We start from the raw sequence: 20,914 nt of genomic DNA on the forward strand, positions 1-20,914 counted from the left end.
TAAAATGTTCCTCCACTTAAAAAGAAAAAAAACCCTTTCCATATTAAAAACTATGAAAAATTAATCTCATAGAAGAAAGTACCATGTGCTATATTCCTGGTTACTCTAAGAATTAAGAGATTCAGATGGGCAATGTCTACTATTATCAACCAAAAGTCACTGTGCAACTATTGTGTCTTTACTGTAAATTACTGAATTAAGCAAGCTTATTACAGGATAAAACTTCAGAGAAAAATCCCATTATTCTGAATGCTGGAAATACTAGAAATTGCACTCTCTAGTGGTTCATATTTACATGGTCACATATTTAAAACATGATTTCAAATATTCTGTGGCTCCTGCTTGATACAGACTGCTGGCCTTTGCCCATTGTTATAAACAATGAAACCCTAACTGTTCTGCAATTATGGGAAACTAACGCCACAAATCAGCAAGCGATAACGGGAGATAATCTAGTAAGAAGAAACAAAGCATTAAAGACAAAAGGATAGGACAGAGCAGTGTTTCTCAACCTCAGCAATTTTAAGATGTGTAGACTTCAACTCCCAGAACTCTCCAGTCACGCCAAGCATAGAGCAATGCATTTCCGTCTGGAGCACAAAGGGTAGCATCCATGGACAGAAGCATCTTCTTTTCCCACGAGTCTCTTTTGCCGAGACATTATAAAATAGTCATAGCAATATAACTCAAGAGACTTAGAAGGAGGGAGCACGCCTGACCATGTCGCATTAAATAAAACAAACTACGATACTGAATCTAAATAACAGGGAAGTAGTCTCACATGCCTTGTGAAAGCTACAGCCCAGGGCCATAGACCTTTCCTCCACTCCTTTCTTTGCAGAAATATTTACTGTTTGCCTAAAGTGCCCGAAAGACTGAATGCCCTGCCATGTCTTCGAAAGGGCCCAATAAAACCATCGCCTTCACATTTCTGGAGCAGAGACGAGGGGACTCCAAATACCGTACACCCTTTAAGAGACGCTTTTCTTGATTACCACTTCCGGGGTGCGCCCCGGCAGCCGCACAATCAACATAACAATTTCCGGTGCTTGAGACGACCCTCGCCCCCCACCCCCGTAAGTACCTCCTCCCACCTTGTCACGTGCGCCCGAAATCTTATTTGAACCTTAGGAGGCTTTGAATCGCGTTGGCCAATATGATCTCATGGTATTTTTGCACTCGGGTGGGGAGGTGGGATTTAAATAAAAAGCACCAATCCAAAACAAAGAGCTTTCGCCTCCACGCCCTTCTGGAGAAAAAGGAGCCAATCGCAATGGAGTAGTCAGGGCGAGAGGGTCAAACCTAATTAGAGAGGCGTGGCCTGGCTTGAGACTTAGTTTGCTGGTTTACATGCAAGGTATCTGCTGCGGAGTTTTACTAGACCAACATCGGGATCGCCGGTGCTAAAGGTGGGCTTTCTTGACGGAGCGTTTCGGAGACGTGGAAAGTCTTCCTTTCTGAAGGCTGCTCCGTTAGCCTGTCTTAGAAAAGCGGGTGCTTCGGAGTGTATGATATCGAAGAGGGGGAACCAAAGTTGGGTGCTCACTCCCAGTTTTTGCCGCTTGTTTCTGTGGGAGACAAAATGGGGGTGAAGGGAATCTGATGGGGCTCTACTTGTCCATTATCGCGTTCGTTCGGCGTCGCCTTTCTCTATTCCCCCCACCCCCTATCCCTGGGTCATCTCTTTAAGGGATATCCTTAGAGGCAGCTCTTGTAGATGCCGACACAGCCATCCTTGAAGGTATTGGCTTGAGGCCAGTACTAAAGGCCCTCTTCTAAGCTGTTGATTCCTCCGTGAGTCACCAGACTGCCCGGGGGGGGGGACCCACCAGGTCCGAGTCTTCTATCCAAAGGGATTTCCTCCTTAGTGCTTTTAAAAGATACTTTTTCTGTTGGAGATAATCAACCCAATCAGCTTGTTGGGTTTGATTATGATTATGTCAAGCAGTTTGTTGGCTCTGGGTGTGAGATGCACAAGTATACGGCTGGACAAATTCAGACTTTCAGCATTTGAAAATATTGTGGTTCTTTAATATACAGCTCTACATGCAAGTTGCTACATGAAACATTTACAGTTTTCTCTTAAGTAAATATCTGACACGTCCTTCTGATATTGCTGAGCCTTGATGAACAGACAGACAAAAACATGGTGGAAAGCGTTAGAGCAGAGGCAATGAAGAAATAGGCACACACAAAAAACCCTGTAAGACATTTCGTAAGAGGGGAAACTAGCACTCTTCAACAGCTCCCATGAATTCTAGAATAATAAATGGAGTACCTGGATTTTCAAATGAATTTCTGCCTTGTTTTCTCGCTGGAGCTTTCTTGCAGAAGTCAGAGAAAGAAACTTTGGAAGGACCACTCTAATGTATCAAGCAGTTAAACTTGCATGTTTCAGTTAATGTAGCCTTATAATAAAATAGATTTATTTCGCCTAATCACGTTTCTTGGAGGACTGACAAAAATCTGATCTTCCTTACTTTCTTTTTCCAGTCTTGCTTAAATCTTACGTAAGGTGGTGTGTGTGTAAGCTGTTACATTACATTTGACAAACTCAGCTTCTTCTCTGGGCCTCTTCAATGCCCTCAAAGACAAAGGGGCTTACTACTGAACAACTGCAGCTCTGAGATTGGAGCAGTGAAAAAAGGGAAGTTTTCTTAATGTTGGAACAGACTAAATAGTTACTCCTCAATCAATCTGAGTCATCTGAGGAGAGGCTATGAATTTTGTGTGCATATGTGATTGAGATTGGAAAATGCATACATTGAGGAACTGTGTGTAAGTATCTAAAGCACAAACTTGCTGTGTCATGTAATGTGTTGTGACATATCGCAACTTTTTTCGCATTGCCGGAACTTGGGGTGGCCTGGCCTCTGCATGATGCAACCAACCCGTGGGCCAGCAGTTTGACACCCCTGATTCTAAAGCATCTGTATGAGAATGGGGACTACATGCTTTTAGCAGTTTTCAACCATCTACTTGCAATCAATTTAAATGATTCTTCATTGAAGTGCCAGTTGCTCTGGAGCACCATGGGCTTTGGGACCAGAGCTTGTGGGAACAGTCTTTAGTGTTGTGAACATAGGATCTGGGATAAGTACATGCACATGCATTTTAACTAACATTCTTGGAATTCATTCACAATTGTCAAATGGTGCAAGAGAATATGGGAACAAAAAGAAAGAACTGGTAACCAATTTCAGCATTGTCACAAACAAATGTTTCTGAATTGTCACTCTGCATGCACAGGCATTCTCCTTGTTTCAGTTTCCTATGACATTCTGATAATGATATGTAGCTGCTTATTATTCTATGGGGCAACTCATAAGCTGTAATATATTATGAAGCATATGATAAATATGTGAGTAGTACAACGGGACTTGCTTAATGATAATGACAAGTTGTATTGGGTTGGATCATTTTTTCCAGATCAGTGTACAATGAGATCTGGTGTACATATGAACCTGGATATTGTTTTTTTGCAAACGGCTAAATAGCTAAAATTTGTGAGCTTCTGTAGCAGAGGTTTAGTTGGCCCTTTTCTAAGTGGCTTCTGCATCAATTGAAAATGCTTAGATGTATAAATTGTAAAGAAAGTTATAATTGTAATAATTTTAATTTTTTTCTCCTGTCATAAGAACTTTTTATTGACAATTTAGCTTCAGTTAAATCAGAGAAAAACTTTGACTTTATGGTCTTGGATACAGCCAACTCTGGGATGTCAGAAGTGGGATGCTATTCAAGTATTAAAAGCAGCTAGGATATCAGTTGATATGATTTGTTTCTTAAGAAAAACATTTATGTGTTCATTTAAAATTCTAGGCATAAATGGCACCATGAGGCATTTTAATAACCTCTGCATAAATTACAAGAAGTTCTGGATGTAATAATAATTTCAGAATGTTAACTACTGGGGCTTGGGTACTCTTCCAATCAGCAGGATCCTGGAATGCATATGTAAAGCTTTGTAGGGAAAGCCAGTAGGATGTCTCAATTTTCTCCAATTTCACATTTTTAGTGGTAATTATGGATTACAGCTCTCATCTCTTGCTCTGTAAGGGGATAGTTAGAATTTTGATCTCTTACGTGAAGGGAACACACAATTGAACAAGGCTGGGTATGGTTTCTTCTAGCAGGGTATTGAATCAGTTACCGGTATGTACTTTCATGGGGTATTCATTTTTAGGGAGATATGGTTGGGAGAGAGAGGGCAAGAGTGCACATAGGCATGTGGGGGGGTGGGTATGTGTACGCACACGAATACCACTGTTTTGGAATGAATACAAAATGTTTCATAGTATTAAAAATTGAGCCCTTACAAATTACATTAAATGTTCAAATGAATTGCTATTTTCTTCTAAATGCTTATTTGTTTGACTCATAAACATTACATAAATATAATGCTGAAATATTTTCTGAAAGGAAAAAAACCTAATAAAGCATTGTCCTTACTGTTGATACACCCTATATATCTCCTGTTATCAGGTTTTCCTGGGCTTTGCAACAAAAGCTGATCCACATGATCTTCCCCTGTTGCTTTTAATGACTGTCACATGAGGTTCCTTTAGCTGACTTTCCTAGCTGAGTCATTAAATAGCTAATAAGTTAGAATTCTGTGCCATAAAAGGTTATCAGCAGCTCTTAATTTATGAGGAGGGCTGTGTATTTCACAGCAGTGCAGGCCTCTGAAGTGCCTTCTCTTTATTCTTCTGTCTAGGTTCATGGCTAGTATGTGGGTGCACTTCCTAGTCTTCCTGGTACTGAGCAGGACAGCCTCTTCTTTGCAGTGCCCTGATGGGCAGAAATGTGAAGGGTCTTCAACATGTTGTAAGCTCCCTGAAGGAAGTAAATATATCTGTTGCCATCAGCCTCAGGTAGGAGTTGTTATGTTATTCTTCTAAGGAAGGGGCAGAAAATGGTTTCCTAAACAGATGGAAGCATTTTCATCAGCAAAGCTTGTGTTGCTTACATGAATAAAACAACATAAGGAAAAAAATGTCAATAGAAAAGAATATATGTAGGTCAAGGGGATATATGCTCCCTGAAAATATCAAGGACTTCATTAAAAAAAGATTGAATATTGCTGTTTTAGTAACCAGCTTTGTTACCGGGCATCCAGCTTCTCTGGAATGCAGAAAGAGTGCAGAGAAGAGCAACAGAGATCACTAGGAGACTGGAGGCTAAAATATATGAAGAACGGTTAGAGCAGACATGTCAAACACAAGGCCCGGGGGCCAGATCTGGCCCGTGAAGCCATCCTGGAAAGAGTGAGGGAACGGCCCCCACTGCCTTGGCCCTGGCCCAGAGACCCTCCTCCTGCCAGAGACCCTCAGATCTGTCCCACTCCTGCTCAGGCCCCCATAGGCACCCTTGATGCGAACGATGTAGAGCTGGCCACGCCCACCCAGTAGGCCATACGCACTCTAGCCACGCCCACCCAGTAGGTCACGCCCACCCTGGCCATACCCACTCGGCCCCCTGAGGGCAACCGCAATGCTGATGCGGCCCTCAATGAAATTGAGTTTGACACCCCTGGGTTAGAGGGACTGGGCATGGCATAGTCTAGTGAAGAGAAGGACCAGGGGAGACATGATAGCAGTGTTCCAATATTGAAGGGCTGTCAAAGAGAGGTCAACCTATTTTCCAAAGCACCTGAAGGCCAGGCAAGGAATAACAGATGGCAACTGATCAAGGAGAGATTCAGCCTAGAACTAAGGAGAAATTTTCTGACAGTGAGAGCAATCAACCAATGAAACAGCTTGCCTTCAGAAGTTGTAGGAGTTTCATCACTAGAACCTTTCAGGAAGAGACACGGCTGCCATCTGTCAGAAATGGTGTAGAGTCTCCTGTGTGGAGGGGGTTGGACTAGATGACCTACAAGATCCCTTCCAACTCTGTTATTCTATTTTTTTATGAATCCCAAAGGTGCTTTTTCAAGAGGCAACTGAACTTCTTTGTTCTTCTTTGAAGATGTTTCACTTCTCATCCAGGAAGCTGCTTTGTCTCTGATTGGATGGTGAGGAATGAAAGGATTTATATTCCTTGCAGACATTTGCATTCCTGAGGTCACTTGGAAGTTTATCTCTGTCCTCAAGATCACCTGAGTTGTGCAAATGGGTGTGGAGCCTTCTTGGAACTGCTGAAAGGACAGTGTTGTGGACTAGAGATAGATGACGTTGTGTTCCTCCCCCTCTGTTCAGAGAGGGAAGTTGCCTCTTGAAAAAGGACCTTTGACTGATAATCTCCATAGACACTTCTTTGGAGTTGTTGACAATTCCTGAAAGGATATACTGTATTAAGCCTTGCAATTTGCATAATATCTTGGGAAACAAAATTAGTTATGTTGTTGCCTCATCTTTTTTATTTACAGTTCACAGGAGCATCCCTCGGCATGTTGCCCCCAGATAGCAGGAATGAGGCATCTGGCGTTACGTGTCCCGATGCTAGCACATGTCCAGTGACACACTCCTGCCAGCCCAGCCTGAATTCTACCTTTGCTTGCTGTCCTTGGGAGGAGGTGAGCTTCAGGCTTGAAAACGAGATAAGGGCTGGCAATGATCAGAATACCTTTCTTAACAGAGCAAGTTTAACTGACTTTCCCCATACCTCCTAAGTTGTTCTTATCTGCATGCCATAACTACTTTGCTCTATACTGAACTGAAATGTAACAGATCAAAGGAACAGCTTTTAATTTCCAGTGGCCTTCCAGTGTAGGAGATTATAATTACTATTCTTTACAGTCCATGTATCCAGTGATCAAGCTATCTGGGAATGTTGGATATGGAGTCCCTAGCATCTGGAGATTTAATAGGTCAGAGAAACTAAGATAAATATTCTAATATAGGGCTGAGGACCCTGGGTTCCTCACATATTATTCAATTACTGCTCCTTTTAGCCAAATTATATCGGGGAGAATAGGCAATAACAATACTATCATTTCCAGAGGGCCATATATTTCCCATCACTTTCCTGTTTGGATTTGATGCCTAAGTGGAGGTTAAGTAGAAATGAAAAACTGTGAGGTTGAAATGTTCATTTCATTTCCTAGTTGTGCAGATAACTGATGTCTTTGGAAAGCTTTTATTTTTATTTATTGTATTGTTTTATTATAGAGAATAAAATACAAATCAGTGAAACAAACAAAATGAAACAAAACAAAAGCATACATTCAACCCTAATAATAACAAAAAAGAAAAAATAGTGTACAAAGCTTTTATTTTGACTTCTCAGAATTTCCATGGCACTTGACCACCATATTAGTTGAAATTCTGGAAATTATAGTTCTAACACACTTGGAAGGTACCAGAGAAAGAAATGTGTTGGCTAAGAAGGGCTGTAGTTCTAGAATATGAAGGCATATTGCAATCTTAGCAAAAAGTTATAGAAAAATTATTACTGAAAGGAAAGGAAAAAAAACCTGAGGACATATACAGTGGCTTCATTTACTTCTCTATCCTTACTACAGCAAGCTAAAATGGCAACACGTGTCCTTCGTATCTCTGCAACTAGTTCACAGTCATGGTTGGTAATTGGCACATCTGTTTGAGAAATTAACCTTCAGGGCTTATAACACTCCAGTTTCCACTGAGATCTTCTGTATTTGCTGTTCCGAAAAACTTTAGGGCCTTTGGCTCTCTTTTATCTCACTTCCAGGCCATTTCTTGTGCTGATGGCCATCATTGCTGTCCCCTTGGCACCCACTGCAGCACTGATGGAAGACTCTGCATAGAAAATGAAGGTATTTGGAGACAAGTAACAATACTTCAGTAAGAAAAATATCTCCCAGTTAATTCAAGGAACTCAATTCAATGCTTCTTTAGAGGGATATATTTGTTTCCCCAGGGTAAGCAAATAAGAAAAGCTAAATTTGCTTTTTTTTAACAAAAGGATTTAGAATAAGTTATTTTAGCAGTTGAGACTGAAATGCACAATCTGAGACTCCTAAGCCTTATTGCAACCGCCCAAAGCCTTAGGGATGTGATCTCCAGAGTTGTTGCCAGTTATAATAATAAATCTGATCACTGGATTAATGATTAAACTGATGTTTACAGCATAATCCCATTCAGTAGATTTAATTTTAATGTAAGTTAAGTTAGATATAAGGCCTAGTTCACTCAGTATATTGCCCTTCATGTATTTATACTGCCAGGGAGTTTATTTTAAGGTGGTTTTGATTTGAAAAAGAATCTTATCGTGCCAGAGGAACCTCATGGTATAGACAAATCAAGTGCCTGTTTTATGCAGAAGAGAGAGAGAGACTTTTAAATTTCCAGGTCTTCAAACTTAAGATGTCCCTTCTAAGTTTTACTTATTTTGCATTCCAGATTCAACCTCAGCTGTCATAGTCAGGGCTGTTCAGTGCCCAGATAGCGAATGGGAATGCCCAGATGGCTGCACTTGTTGCTTAATGGCTGATGAATCTTGGGGATGTTGCCCAATGCCAGAGGTAGGGAACTTAGATATGGGCAAGTGAAGGAATTTTCATCCAGACAGGTAAAATCTGGCTCTTTGATTTTTTTAAAAAATGAAGAAGTCACTGAATTTCACTCTCCTTTTCATCAGCCCAGAGACTCTTTGTGGTCAGAAACTTTTTGGGCCAAATATTTGTGGAGCAAGCATCTCTGAATGACTTGAATCACTTTTTTGTCACCTAGGTTTTTTTTGTTATTTCTGTTATTTCTGCTATTTTTTAGTCCTTAAAAGGACTGTGGAGTTGTGTGTGAAGCCAGGAGATCCTTGCAGATGTCTGGCTACCAGTCTGTCTGTTACTCATTTAGCACCACCCAGGAGGCAGGTGTGGCTTAAGGTTTGCCACGGACGCGAGTAACTTTGCCCCCCTGTCACCTAGGGATTACATTAACTAGAATCTTGTGAAGGCTAAACTTCAGAGGAATATTCTGTTGCATTTGTGTCTTTTGGCCTACAAACCGACGAGGCTGAATGTGGCAGATAATTAGTGACCAAATTCCGATAACGTGAATTTTTGGTGCTTTCCTAGCATTGGGGATAGGGAGAATCGTAGATGTTCCTCTCGGAGGAATTCCAATCCCATTTTTATTGTTCCTCCTGGCAAGCATATGCCCCAAAACAAAACATTCCAGTCTCCCACTACCATGGATTTACTGGCTGGCCTCCCACACCCCCACTTCCCAAGTTCCATGGTCCCTCAAAACTTATCCACGCTGCACTGACTTTCCTAAAACAAAAGAAAGTGTTGGCCAACATTTAGGTTCTTCAGTTTGCTCAAATGTCATCAATACTTTAAAAAATTTCTCAGTTGCACGGTTCATTTGGGGTTTTAACAAGCAGAGGAAGCACTGAATCACATTCTTGCATCACTTTCTGCTCACCCAGAGTTCTGAGCAGTTTGTGTCAGAATCCAAACAAAGAAAATATTTTCACGTAACTGGGCAACTACTGAGGCTAGATGTACTTTTTTTTAAAAAAAATATGAAGTAAGATTTCTACCAGCCTTCCCATTACCAGGTGGAGACATCTGTAAAACAACATAGAAAATGAAAAAAAAAAATAGTGTGTAACACTATCTGGGTTTTTTTTCTAGGAAAGTGACTTCTATACCTAGCCTGCCAACTACATGCTTTATTTTGCTTCTCAGAAAAGTCCAGCTTTCTTTTTAAAATAATTTAATGAATCTGTTGTTGGCCTAGAAGTTCATATTTGTTTAGACTATGAAAGAAACAAATCACAAAGCAAGTTGCAGTGTGAAATCACTGAAGTAAACAAGTACTCTTAATAATCAGTGTTGCATCCCGCATGCAGTAAATATTAGGGTTTTGCATTAATATTCCAGTGTGCTGTTTTGATTAATAATTTTTTTAAGTAGTGTGTTGGTACAAAGCTGTTCGTTGAGCACTATGGGAAAAGATAACGGTGGGGAATGATGGTGCACTCATCCCCTTCTTTTCCCCAGGCATCCTGCTGTGCAGACAAGATACACTGCTGTCCCCATGGCACAACCTGTGATCTAGTTGAGGCACGATGCCTTGAAACTTTTGGGGAACAGCCTCTTTCAAAGAAGTTTCCAGCAAAGAAACGGACCCTGGCGTTAAGTATGGAGTAAAGAAATAGAACTGGGTTTATTGTAGCTTTTCTATTATTCATGGTGAGATCGATACTTTAATCCAGTGGTCCCCAACCTTTCTGGCACCGGGAATTAGTTTCAGAAGAAAAATTGTCTTCCACGGACTGCTAGGTGGAGAGGGATGGTTTCACATGCAACCTAGATCCTGCACATGGACACATGAAGCTTCACTCCTCTCCCACCGCTTCTATAACCGGTTCCGAACACACCATGTACTAGTACCAGACTGCGGCCCAGGGTTGGGGACCCTGCTTTAATCCATTATAATTGCTAGATTAGGTAGGCTGGGTGATGCTTGCTCTTCAGCATCCTATGCTCGCCAAAAGGGATAGCAATCCATTCCACTGCCCATCTTTCCCAGAGACCTTTTATTTCACCTCTTGAGAAGGTAATCTTTGCTAACCTTGCAGATCTGACTCAAAAAAACTTCTGTCCTGGTAATCACTCTTCCTGTCCAGATGCTGCCACTTGCTGTGTGCTTCCAACTGGCCAATATGGTTGTTGCCCTTTACAAAATGTAAGTATAGGGTAGGATTATCCAATTAGCAAGCTGGTGTCTAGTTTTAAAAGGAATTTCCTATGTGTGTCTGTTGACATTTGCAGTGCTGAGGTGGAGTTAAAAATGCAACATGATATATGTTAAATTTGTAGTGCAACTCCAATCCCTTTTTTATGTGCTTACAAAAGGGGCAGGGCTTTCATCACAGTGCTATCTCAGCCATCCTGTTTTGGTGACACACAGCCAAGCCAGGCTGCAGTTCTGAATGTCATGTAATAGATTTTGGCCAAATGTGCAAATGGCTAGGAGTGCCTGCATTGTTCAGTCAGGGCATCTGTCCCTGCTCATGGTGGAAGTGAGAGATATTGGAGGATTCCATCCACACCCGACTTCATCACTGGGTTTTTCTTGAGAAAACTGGGGTGGCATCTGCTAAGTAATTTGGCTTGATGCCTTACCTTCCAGACACTTTCCTTAGTATTGGGATTTGGGAAGGTATGAAATTGATCAGAGGGCCTTTTTAAAAGGTGGTCTTTTGGCCAAGGAATATTTAGTAGCATAACTTCATTAAAGGTTTTCTGCCTTGTTTATTCTCCCACAACTTTTGCTGGTATCTTAAATGAATTACTGTGGTGTGCCATGAATTACTTGTTTTCATGGCTATCAGTATATGTTGTGATGCTCCATGAGAATTACTTCTGGTTGGTGATCTGGTTTTTTCTTTTATCTTCTTTTCATACTTGGTTCTATCTTCTTTGCACATTGCATTTTATGTTTACTGTATTTTGATCGTTTCAAATTATTTCTTTCAATGGTTTACAATATTTTCAGGCGTTAGGACCCAAGCAATTAAAATTAGGGGTAATTTTAAATTGCCAATATTTTTCAAGTCTTTTTAGTCTTCTCCACCCTACCTCTTGTTCTTATAGGAAAATAATACAATGATACATACAAAAAACCTGGTAGGTTTACTTATTGCTCTGAGCTTTTCCTTTTCTCACCAGGCTGTGTGCTGCAGTGACCACCTTCACTGTTGTCCACAGGGCACTCAGTGTGACCTGAAGCATTCCATGTGCACCATGACACCTGAGGGGTCATGGCCCATCACTCACCTCACTGCAGGCCTCCAGACAGGTGAGATGATTAAATGCTATGATAGGTCACCAGCTAATAGGAAGTGTCATATGTAAAACAAGGGTGCCAGAAGAAGCTTCATGTGATTGGAGAGGACTGATAGTGAAGAGCCAACTTTTAAAGGATTGAATGCGAACTTCTTGGGCGGAAAAGGCATGAGCTTTTTGGAGCAAGGAGAAAGGCAGCCTAAGGCTTCGAAAAGAAAGAAGTTTAGAATTTATTTATTTTTTCTTTTGGCTTAAAATAATATTTCCCATGTTTTGGATGTTGGACTAATTGCTATTTTAGATGATCGCTGATTGGGTAGTTACTGTGTTTCCCAGAAAATAAGACCGGGTCTTATATATATATATATATATTGGCCTCCAAAAGAGGCACCAGGCCTTATCTTTTATATTCACCTCCCACACCGACAGCCCTGCCTAGCCAGTCCACGTCTTCTGCGATTGAAGGAGCAGCTTCATTCTGCCGCTGCATTCCGGACTGCATTTTGCAATCAGGCCTTTCCAGAAGGCCTCTGCAGCCGAGTACCAAGCTATGGATTAAATCCATAGTTCGGTTCTCAGCTGCAGAGATCTTGAAGAACCAAGCTATGGATTGAATCCATAGCTTGGTTCTCGGCTGCAGTGGCCTTCCGGAAAGGCCTGTGACTTGAGAAATGCAGGCCTGGCTGCAAAAGACACCGCAGAAATGGGCCAGCAATGAGAGACCTGGCTGCAAGGTAAGTAGGTGCAGGGGTGCATGGGGCAGCTCCACCACCACCCCCGCCGTAGTTTGATTTTTAGGTGTGTGCCTCGCCCCAAAACTAGGGCTTATTTTGGGGGTAGGGGCTTATATTAGGCCTGCCCCAAAAATCAAGCTAGGGCTTACTTTTGGGGTAGGCCTTACTTTCGGGAAAACATGGTAGTGGGGATTTTTGCCAGTTCAGTTCTCAAAGCAGCTGCTTCATTTCCCCATATGGCCCTTGTGGCCCATTTGGGAAGCTACCGGTGAGGGAAATGAGATGCTGAACTAGATAGCTGGTGGATATAATTCAGAAATCGGGGTGAGTGGGTGTTGGGGGATGATTCTTTCTCCACCGGTTTAGAAAACTGTAAAATATGGCATGAGGTGCAGAATCTAGTTTTTTGAGAAAATATGCTTTCTTCCAAAGGAAGTTTATACCTTTAAAGTTTGCAAAAGTTTCCTGTTCTGAGCAATGTCTATAGAAATACAGGAAACCAGAAGCATTGTTCACTAAGAGTTAATGTGCAAGAGACTAGGATGCTTGTGTCTTGCCCAATTTCTTGTTTCTGTTCTACACTTCCTAGCAGAAGAAGTAATTTTTGCATTAGCATTAAAGAAAACAAATTAAGCACATTAGACACTTTATAGTACTTTGTTTCATATTCTGTACAAATCAAGTGAGAAACTCATGGCTACAAACATGTAAATATTTGCTTATTGCCAAATTTAGATACACTTTACATGCCTAACTGATTAGGTGAGTGCACTTGTATATGACCGTGTTAGGACTTTACCTCACATTTTCTTTTCCCAAATTGAGCACTTAGGGTAGTTCCCTCCTTAGGTTCCAGGAGCAACCTTAATTTTTGGTAACATTCCTTCTCCTTTCCATATGCATATATTCTGGGTTTTGTGGAGGAATTGCTGGGCTGTCATTCACAGAACCCAAAGCCAGCATCTTGGTTGACAATTTTGGAAGTTATAATGTAGCCAATCTGGAAGGTGCCAAATTGGGGAAAGCAGGTCTATTGGTTGCTTAAGAAAGGAGAACACTTTGTGTTCTTTGAACAAAACTTCTTTTTCATCTTGCAGCTCACGATATACAATGTGATGAAGAATTTATGTGCCCAGATGAAAATACTTGCTGCAAGACAACCTCTGGTTCTTGGGGGTGCTGTCCACTAGAGGAGGTAATATGTTTCTCAGAAAACATGGTTAATTAATTTGGAAGCTTGGGAGGGCATACTTGGGGTGCTGATAGGGATTCCTGGTGGTCTTAGAGGAACTACCAGCTTTCATCCTGGTATTTGCTATTTGAAAGTGTCCTTCAGCCAAGACTCCAAAAAGCATTTTATCAGTTGGAATTGGCACAACTGGCCAGATGGGTATTCAGTAAAAAAACAACCTCCTACCTCCTCTTTGGGCATAGTATTCTGATTGTGTTTTGTGTCCTTCTCAGGCTGTATGTTGCCCAGATCATATCCATTGTTGTCCAAAGGATTACCACTGCAGATTGTCAGAAGGGACCTGCTCAAAAGATGGCCAAAGTATTCCTTTGGTGTCAAAAGAAGACACGAGCTCCACAACAACCTCAAACATAGATTCAAGCTCCACAGCAGCCTCAAAAATTGACTCAAGCTCTACAGCATCTTCCATAGGCCAAATGGTCCAGTGTGATCCCTACACAGCTTGCCAAGGTGGTCAGACATGTTGTCAGCTTGTAACAGGTGCTTGGGGATGCTGCCTGTGGACACAGGTGAGAAGAGACCTAAGCTTATTTAATGCTACTGTGAGGAACAGAGGAATTGTGAAATTGCTTTGTTTCCTGTCAGGAACTCCCTAGCATTTGCATAGTTTTGTAAATAGATGCAAGAAAGGAAAGGGTGGAATTGAGTCTAGTCTATGAGTGAAGAACAAAAGGGAATTAATTTTGGTAAGTGCTGTTCCCCAGGTTCTCCTTAGCTTCCACTGCTAGTTCAGTCCACCTCTCATTTCTCACCTCTCATTCATTGCTCATAGCTGGGACCCTTTCAGGTGTTCACAAAATTATAATTCCTTCTTCCAGGATGTTCCTGTGTTAAAATTTGGGGGGAGTGTCTTGGAAAGGAGAAGGGGGTTTATTTTTGTTTACTTACACATTCTGCATCATTTGTTTCTGCAGAAGTGCAGCAGAGTTGTTGACTCCAATACTGCCCAGTTATGGTTTTACAACTGTGAGAGGCCTAGGTCTATTAAAAGGTCAGGCAATTTTTTCATAGCTGAGAGCAACACTTTTTAAAAACTAGCATTTTGGGAACCAAAGGTTTCTGAGGATGTGCAGTAAAATCACCAGTGAGCATATTTCAGTCCTTTCTTTGATGTGGTTTGAGATCTGGAGACAGAATGGGGACTAATGCAAAAGCAAATTCACTAATTTTAGCACTTTTTAAAAAATTCTAACACTGGCAATTTGATATTAGTTCCTGAAGGCCAAACCAGCAGTTTCACATGGGTTGCAGACTCTTCAAACTTTGTTTCCTAGGAATGGCTCTTGGGGAAAAAAGGTCTGTCTGTCTTATGCTTTTTCATATTATTTGGCCTCTTGCAGTTGGAGAGCAAGAAATGGGGTATCATCAGTTTTGGCCTCCAACCAGAAATGGTTTTAAGATGAGGTTAAGGGACTTTGGTTTGTCTACTTTAATTCAGGGTAGGAATTCCTTCTGGTCCAGTAGGCCACTAATGAGTTTTAGCCCTTAATGTGACTTTTCTTTCTCTTGCCAGGCCACTTGCTGTCAGAATCAGATTCACTGCTGCCCCAGGGGTTACATCTGTGATTCATCATCAGGCACTTGCCTAAAAGATGGAGATCGTATCCCTTGGGTGGAGAAGATAACAGCAGTTGTTGGCAACCTCCCTTCAAGCAAAGATGTGAAGTGTGATGACCAGTTTAGCTGTGCAGATGGACAAACATGCTGCATGCGCTTAGGAGCCTGGGCGTGCTGCCCCCTCTTTCAGGTAAATTGAGGATTTCAAGGCATAGTAGGCAATTTTCCTTCTTGGATAGATCGTTGACTTAATCATCCATAGAGTCTTATAGGAAGAATATATTTGCATACATTACTTTTGGGGCATTTGGGACAGCCTGACAACAGGGCATTTTATTGGATGGATACTCTGGAAAATCTGCCACGAGTGGCTTAAGTGAAAGTCTTTTTTTGGTGAATTAGTCAACGAGCTCAGCCTCCCCAACCTATACTCTCCATGTGTTTTGCAAGGTAATTTCCATCCCCTACTCCTAAAGCCATTGGGGCTTGCCGATGGAATGGGATCTTGAAAGGTGGATTTTAGAAACCCAGATTTCTAATGCCCTTTCACATTCCTGTTATGGCTGTGAATTAAGCGTGGAGGCCAAGCTAAGGCTTTCCTTGTTAGCAGAACAAGCACTATCTCTGGAGAGTCACAAAGAGTCTCATCTATCAGCCATTAAGAGCTTTCAGCTGTTCTTTTTTTCTTTTCTTTCTAATTAATATCTTAATTCAGACATTTTAAATTTAACATGGAAATGGGAAAAAGAAGGAATAAAGGGGTGCTTCTGCCTTTTGGACAAAAGTTTCTTTGAAGCAAAATGGAGCCATGATAAAAATAAGTTTTATTTAGGTAAAGGTAAAGGTTCCCCCGCACATGTGTGCTAGTTGTTTCCAACTCTAGGGGCCGGTGCTCATCTCCATTTCAAAGCCCGAAGAGGTAGCGCTTGTCCAAGGACGACTCCGTGGTCATGTGGCCAGCATGACTGGACACCAAAGGCGCATGAAACGCTGTTACCTTCCCACCGTAGTGGTCCCTATTTTTCTACTTGCATTTTTACGTGCTTTCGAACTGCTAGGTTGGCAGAAGCTGGGATAAGTAACAGGCGCTCACTCTGTTACGCGGCACTCGGGATTTGACCCGCCAAACTGCCAACCATCTGATCGACAAGCTCAGCGTCCTAACCCACTGAGCCACCGCGTCAAGTTTTATTTAGTTCCCTTAAAACGTTCCACCATAAAGTGTATTTTTATGTCAAACCAAGCAGTACCTCCTTTTTTGTATATACAGGCAGTTTGCTGTGAGGATCACCAACATTGCTGCCCCTCTGGCTATACCTGCAATGTGGCAGCCCAATCTTGTGAGAAACGGCACTGGCCAGGCCCTGTTGCTGCTGCAGAGGGGCTGCTGACTTGCTCGCAAACTGCTGCATCCAGCCAGGATGTTTTATGTGATGAAGAACACTACTGCCATGAGGGCCAGACCTGCTGCAAGGCCAAGAGAGATGGCTGGGCCTGCTGCCCATATAAAAAGGTTAGTGCCCAGACTTATAGATTCAGTCGTGGTGAACAGTTCAAAGGAGACCATGGATGGGTGGGCAGACAGGATGGGTCTCCCCAAATCAGTAAAGCAATGTACAGTATGTTGTTCCTCTGCACAGTAAGAAGACCAATATTTTACTACAATGTTGTCTTGTCATTGTAGAAAAAGTAAAGGCAGCCTTGCAGGAAATTAATCAAATTCCACCATAAATTTTCTATGCAATGTTTTGAGTTCCTCAGAACTTACATGCATTGATAAAACCAATAAGGCAGGTGAAGTTATATATATCATTATATTCAGATTCAAGGGATACATATTTTTTCCCCAAAATGTGCACATTTTTAATTTTGTTAAGGCTAATTAGACTACTGAAAAATAAACTACAGTTCTTCAGAACCTGAAGAACCTACTGTTGCTGTGACATAATGTAAGCCACTGCATTACACATCAACTGTATTGTACATTCAGATCTAAAGCTATTTCTGTCTTTTATTATTAAATATTTTCCCAGGTCATTCTTCCTCAACTTGTAGATTTATTGAGAATCGTGTAAGAATTTTGAGTAATATTTCTTCATTAAGGATTGCTGGACTTCATTATCTCTTTTATTTCATAGGGAACCTGCTGTTTTGACAGGCGCCACTGCTGTCCTTCTGGCTTCTATTGTTCTATGTTCGGATATCATTGCTACAGAAAGAAGCCTCTCCGTTGGGACACTGGCAGCATCTCCCCACGTTCTATTGAAGCCCATGTTCTGCTTTGAAGTGCCTTTTTGAGTGGATTTGCTCAAGGCCTTGGGTTAGAGCAAGCTGTTTCAGGAAGAGTGGCGTAAGGTGAACCAGGGCCACTTTTGCCAAATTGCTATTCAGATCCTGAAGGATGCCTTCTATTCTACCCCTTGTCACCACTATGGGTCAAATAGGCCATATTCACTTACATTAAGTCAACCCTTTTACTTCTACACTTTTCCCCACCTTTCCATCCAGGATTCAATGCCCTGTCCAAGGTCATGTGGGCTATAACCTGGAATCTGAAAAAGTCACCCTCCTGAAATTCTGCTCTGAAGACTTCACGGGCGCAATGATTTTCTTTCTCTGTCATTCCTTAACCTCGAAAGAGGGGAGTTTCAATGCACTTTCCAAAAAAAGGGAAAAAAATGTAAGATTGGCAGATGATTTTGCCACGTTGCCCTTTCCAGCCCTGTCCCACCTCATCCTATCCTTTCCACTTACCCTAGTGTATTGATTTTCTGGATGGCATCACCTGATTTCTGAAGAGCAAAAGTGTCTCCTTTTTCTGGTAGCGTTTGCAAAATACAGGGATACTAATTGTCTGGATGAACCACTGCAGGTGTCTTGAATCACTTTTGCTTAAAGGAGGGCTGCCCAGCAACTCTTTCATGAAGTATAACAGCAATTTCTACTTTCTTCTTAAGATTTTGCTCTATTTATAAACAGCCTCCAATTTTTAGAAAGGCTTACTTAGCACTTTGCAAGGAGGTGTAAGCTTGTTTCTGAGTCAAGTAACAGGCATTTGTTTCGTTTCAGTTGATAACATGGATTTTGGCAGATGGCAGGGAAGATGGAAGTCTTTGATTATCTTTAAGTGTTCTGTGATCCCCCATGCAGAATCAGCACACCTGATGCTACTCCCTCCCTTTGTTTTTAACAGGGGAACTTCAACTTACACGTGACAGGTGCTTTCTCTGTTACCAGACCTTGATGCTATGTTGTGTGGAAAAATCAAATAAAATTTGATCAAAGTAATAGTGCAGTTTTATATTTTTAACTAACTTTACTTGCTAAGAAATGTAAAGAAACTTACAAAAGGGTTTTCAGAATATTACACTCATGGATTAGGTTAATGAAATTTTTTTGGGGGGGTTCACTTGACTTTGAGATCAGGGGAGAGAATTCAGTCTTTCTTTTTACACAGTATCTTTTGGGGATTAACAGCTTGGTCCTTCCTTACAAGGATAGGTATCTCCTACATAACATTTTGTTGACTCCCCCTCCCCTTGTGAGTGCAAAAGGCAGGTTGCAACAAGTATATCCTAAAAGTACACCTAAGGAGATGGTATATTTGCTCAATAGGGTCAAAATGCATTGGATCCATTGTTGCAACTCTTCTAATAATTTGAAGACACATACATTCTGCTGTACTTTTAAGGACTTCAATGCATTATTGGAGAGTTGGGGATTTGTTAAGTGAATTAAATAAAGGCAAGTCTAATAACTGTATTGAGTTACTTTCTAACATTCATTCTACCCAAAGCTGTCACTGAAAATAGTAATGGGAAAACCTTTTCCCATTGCCTCATCTTCAGAGCTACTTATCTGTAGCTAAAATGTTTTCTAAAAGTATGAAAACCTTGATTTTATTACTTGGACATGGGGGTTGAATTGGCATGTGACCCAACCCACCCACTTTGCTTGTCTAAAAAGGCTTTGAGATAAATTAAAATTTAGCTGCCATTTTATCCAATCAAAAAAGGAAGAAGTAACATTATCTTCTACATTTGAAAGGCAATATTGGGATCTGCAGTCATGCAAACAGCTACTGTTACACATTTGATTATTACCATATGATCTTTCATGTCCTAAAACACTGTAGGTGTGCCACCCATCTTTCGGTGCAAGAAGGAATGTATGAGTGCAAGTGTTAGTAGATTTCTTGTATCCAACACAGGCTGTATTTTATTCAAGACAAACTTCAGACTAAAGCTCATGAGCTAATTTCTTGTATTTTCATTTATAGCACCATCCCAATATTTGACTATAACTATGTTACTTGATTAAATTCAGTTCAATGAAAAAATATTTACTTGGTAAAAATTTCCAGCTTCTCATTGAGTGTAGTTTTGTATTGAAATAGTCCTTGAATAGCTGAGTGTTTCCTGCTGGTATAGTACTTCTAAATCCTGCATCCAAAGTATCTTTGTTAAAAATTGCAGAATTTGGTACAATATTTTTCCGGTGTGGGGGGTCCTAGAATGGCAAAGCAATGATGTATGTTTAAAACAATCTTTTTTATAAGGTACGCATCGATCAGATTCTCTTTTAGGAAAACTTCATAGCTATTATGCTACTTCTAGAAGAAGCCAGATGCTCTCCAAGTATCGGCCTATCAGTTCACTATCTTTATACCCAGTCTTGTGCATTTAAAGATAAAAGATGGCAAACATCCCTTTTTAAAAAATGCTGAAATTCTATAAAACAGAAGCACAATCAGACGCCTCAAAAATGTATTTGATCACAAACCCCATCAGTTACATTCAGCATGATTAATGATCAGGATTATGGGAGTCCCGTCTTAGAAAGGGAAGCATCAGTTTATCTAATCCTAACCCTTTCTAGACCTTGGTGTTATTTTATTTTAAGCACAGGCTTTCCATTTCTGATTCATATATGTTCATAAACTGAGACTTGCTTCGAGAAAGGTAATCTATAAATTTTGAGAATAAAAAAAGCGAAAATGTCAAACTTCTCAAAAGGCCCCTAAATTCTAGAGAGAGAAAATAGAAAATAGTTTCACATCGGTGCAGTTTCTTGTCACAATGGAGAAGAGGATGGAGCAGTTCTACAAATCTAATGATCAATGTACAAATATTCATTTTTCTCTGCCCTAACTTCCCTTGCCAATGTGATGTTACCAAATACAATAAACATTGCATTCTATGATTATAAAAACAAATTGAATATTAAATCTTGGCTGATTTTTTTCAGTAAAACAAAAAATAAACATGCACCTAGCTCCCAAATTTCTTGGTGTAATAAGAAAAGCAGCTTGGGTGAAATTTACATCATTCAATCAGAATGGCCTCTGCAAAATACCAACATTAAAGAAATCTTAAAACATTTGCTTAAATAATTTTTCGGATAGATTTTTCAATAGCAGAAGAAGCATGACTGTTCTTATTCAAAAGCTATCATATTTCTCAATGCAATTTCTCAGGTTTTAGACACAGCAGCAGATAGGTGTGCATTTGTATCTAGGCCTTTTAAAATATTGCACAAAAAACTAGAGATTCTGCTAAATGAGACAGACTTTGTGTGTGGTGGATGGAGTAGTCAGATGTAGCCTGTACAATTTGAACATCACACACAAAAGATGCCTCTGTCCAATTT

The 20,914-nt window shown here is 40.8% G+C and overlaps 1 protein-coding gene across 2 annotated transcripts; it reads left to right on the top strand.

Moving 5' to 3' along the window:
* Positions 1 to 1,315: 1,315 nt before the first annotated feature.
* GRN (granulin precursor) lies at positions 1,316 to 19,027 on the top strand. Of its 2 annotated transcripts, XR_014494159.1 has the most exons (14): positions 1,316 to 1,409; positions 4,718 to 4,874; positions 6,371 to 6,517; positions 7,654 to 7,738; positions 8,325 to 8,446; positions 9,932 to 10,070; positions 10,513 to 10,619; positions 11,606 to 11,735; positions 13,554 to 13,651; positions 13,921 to 14,217; positions 15,222 to 15,455; positions 16,536 to 16,778; positions 17,404 to 17,620; positions 18,459 to 19,027. XR_014494159.1 is itself a non-coding variant. In XM_083376927.1 (13 exons), the coding sequence occupies exons 2-13, from the start codon at positions 4,722 to 4,724 to the stop codon at positions 17,548 to 17,550; spliced, it is 1,902 nt and encodes a 633-aa protein (XP_083233053.1). In that variant the 5' UTR covers positions 1,316 to 1,409; positions 4,718 to 4,721; the 3' UTR covers positions 17,551 to 19,027. The 2 variants fall into 2 exon arrangements, 1 of the variants encoding a protein (XP_083233053.1); XM_083376927.1 differs by having other exon boundaries at positions 17,404 to 19,027.
* Positions 19,028 to 20,914: the final 1,887 nt, after the last annotated feature.

The sequence above is a fragment of the Vipera ursinii genome, assembly GCF_947247035.1.
Source record: "Vipera ursinii genome assembly, chromosome: Z".
NCBI classification, from domain to species: Eukaryota; Metazoa; Chordata; class Lepidosauria; order Squamata; family Viperidae; genus Vipera; species Vipera ursinii.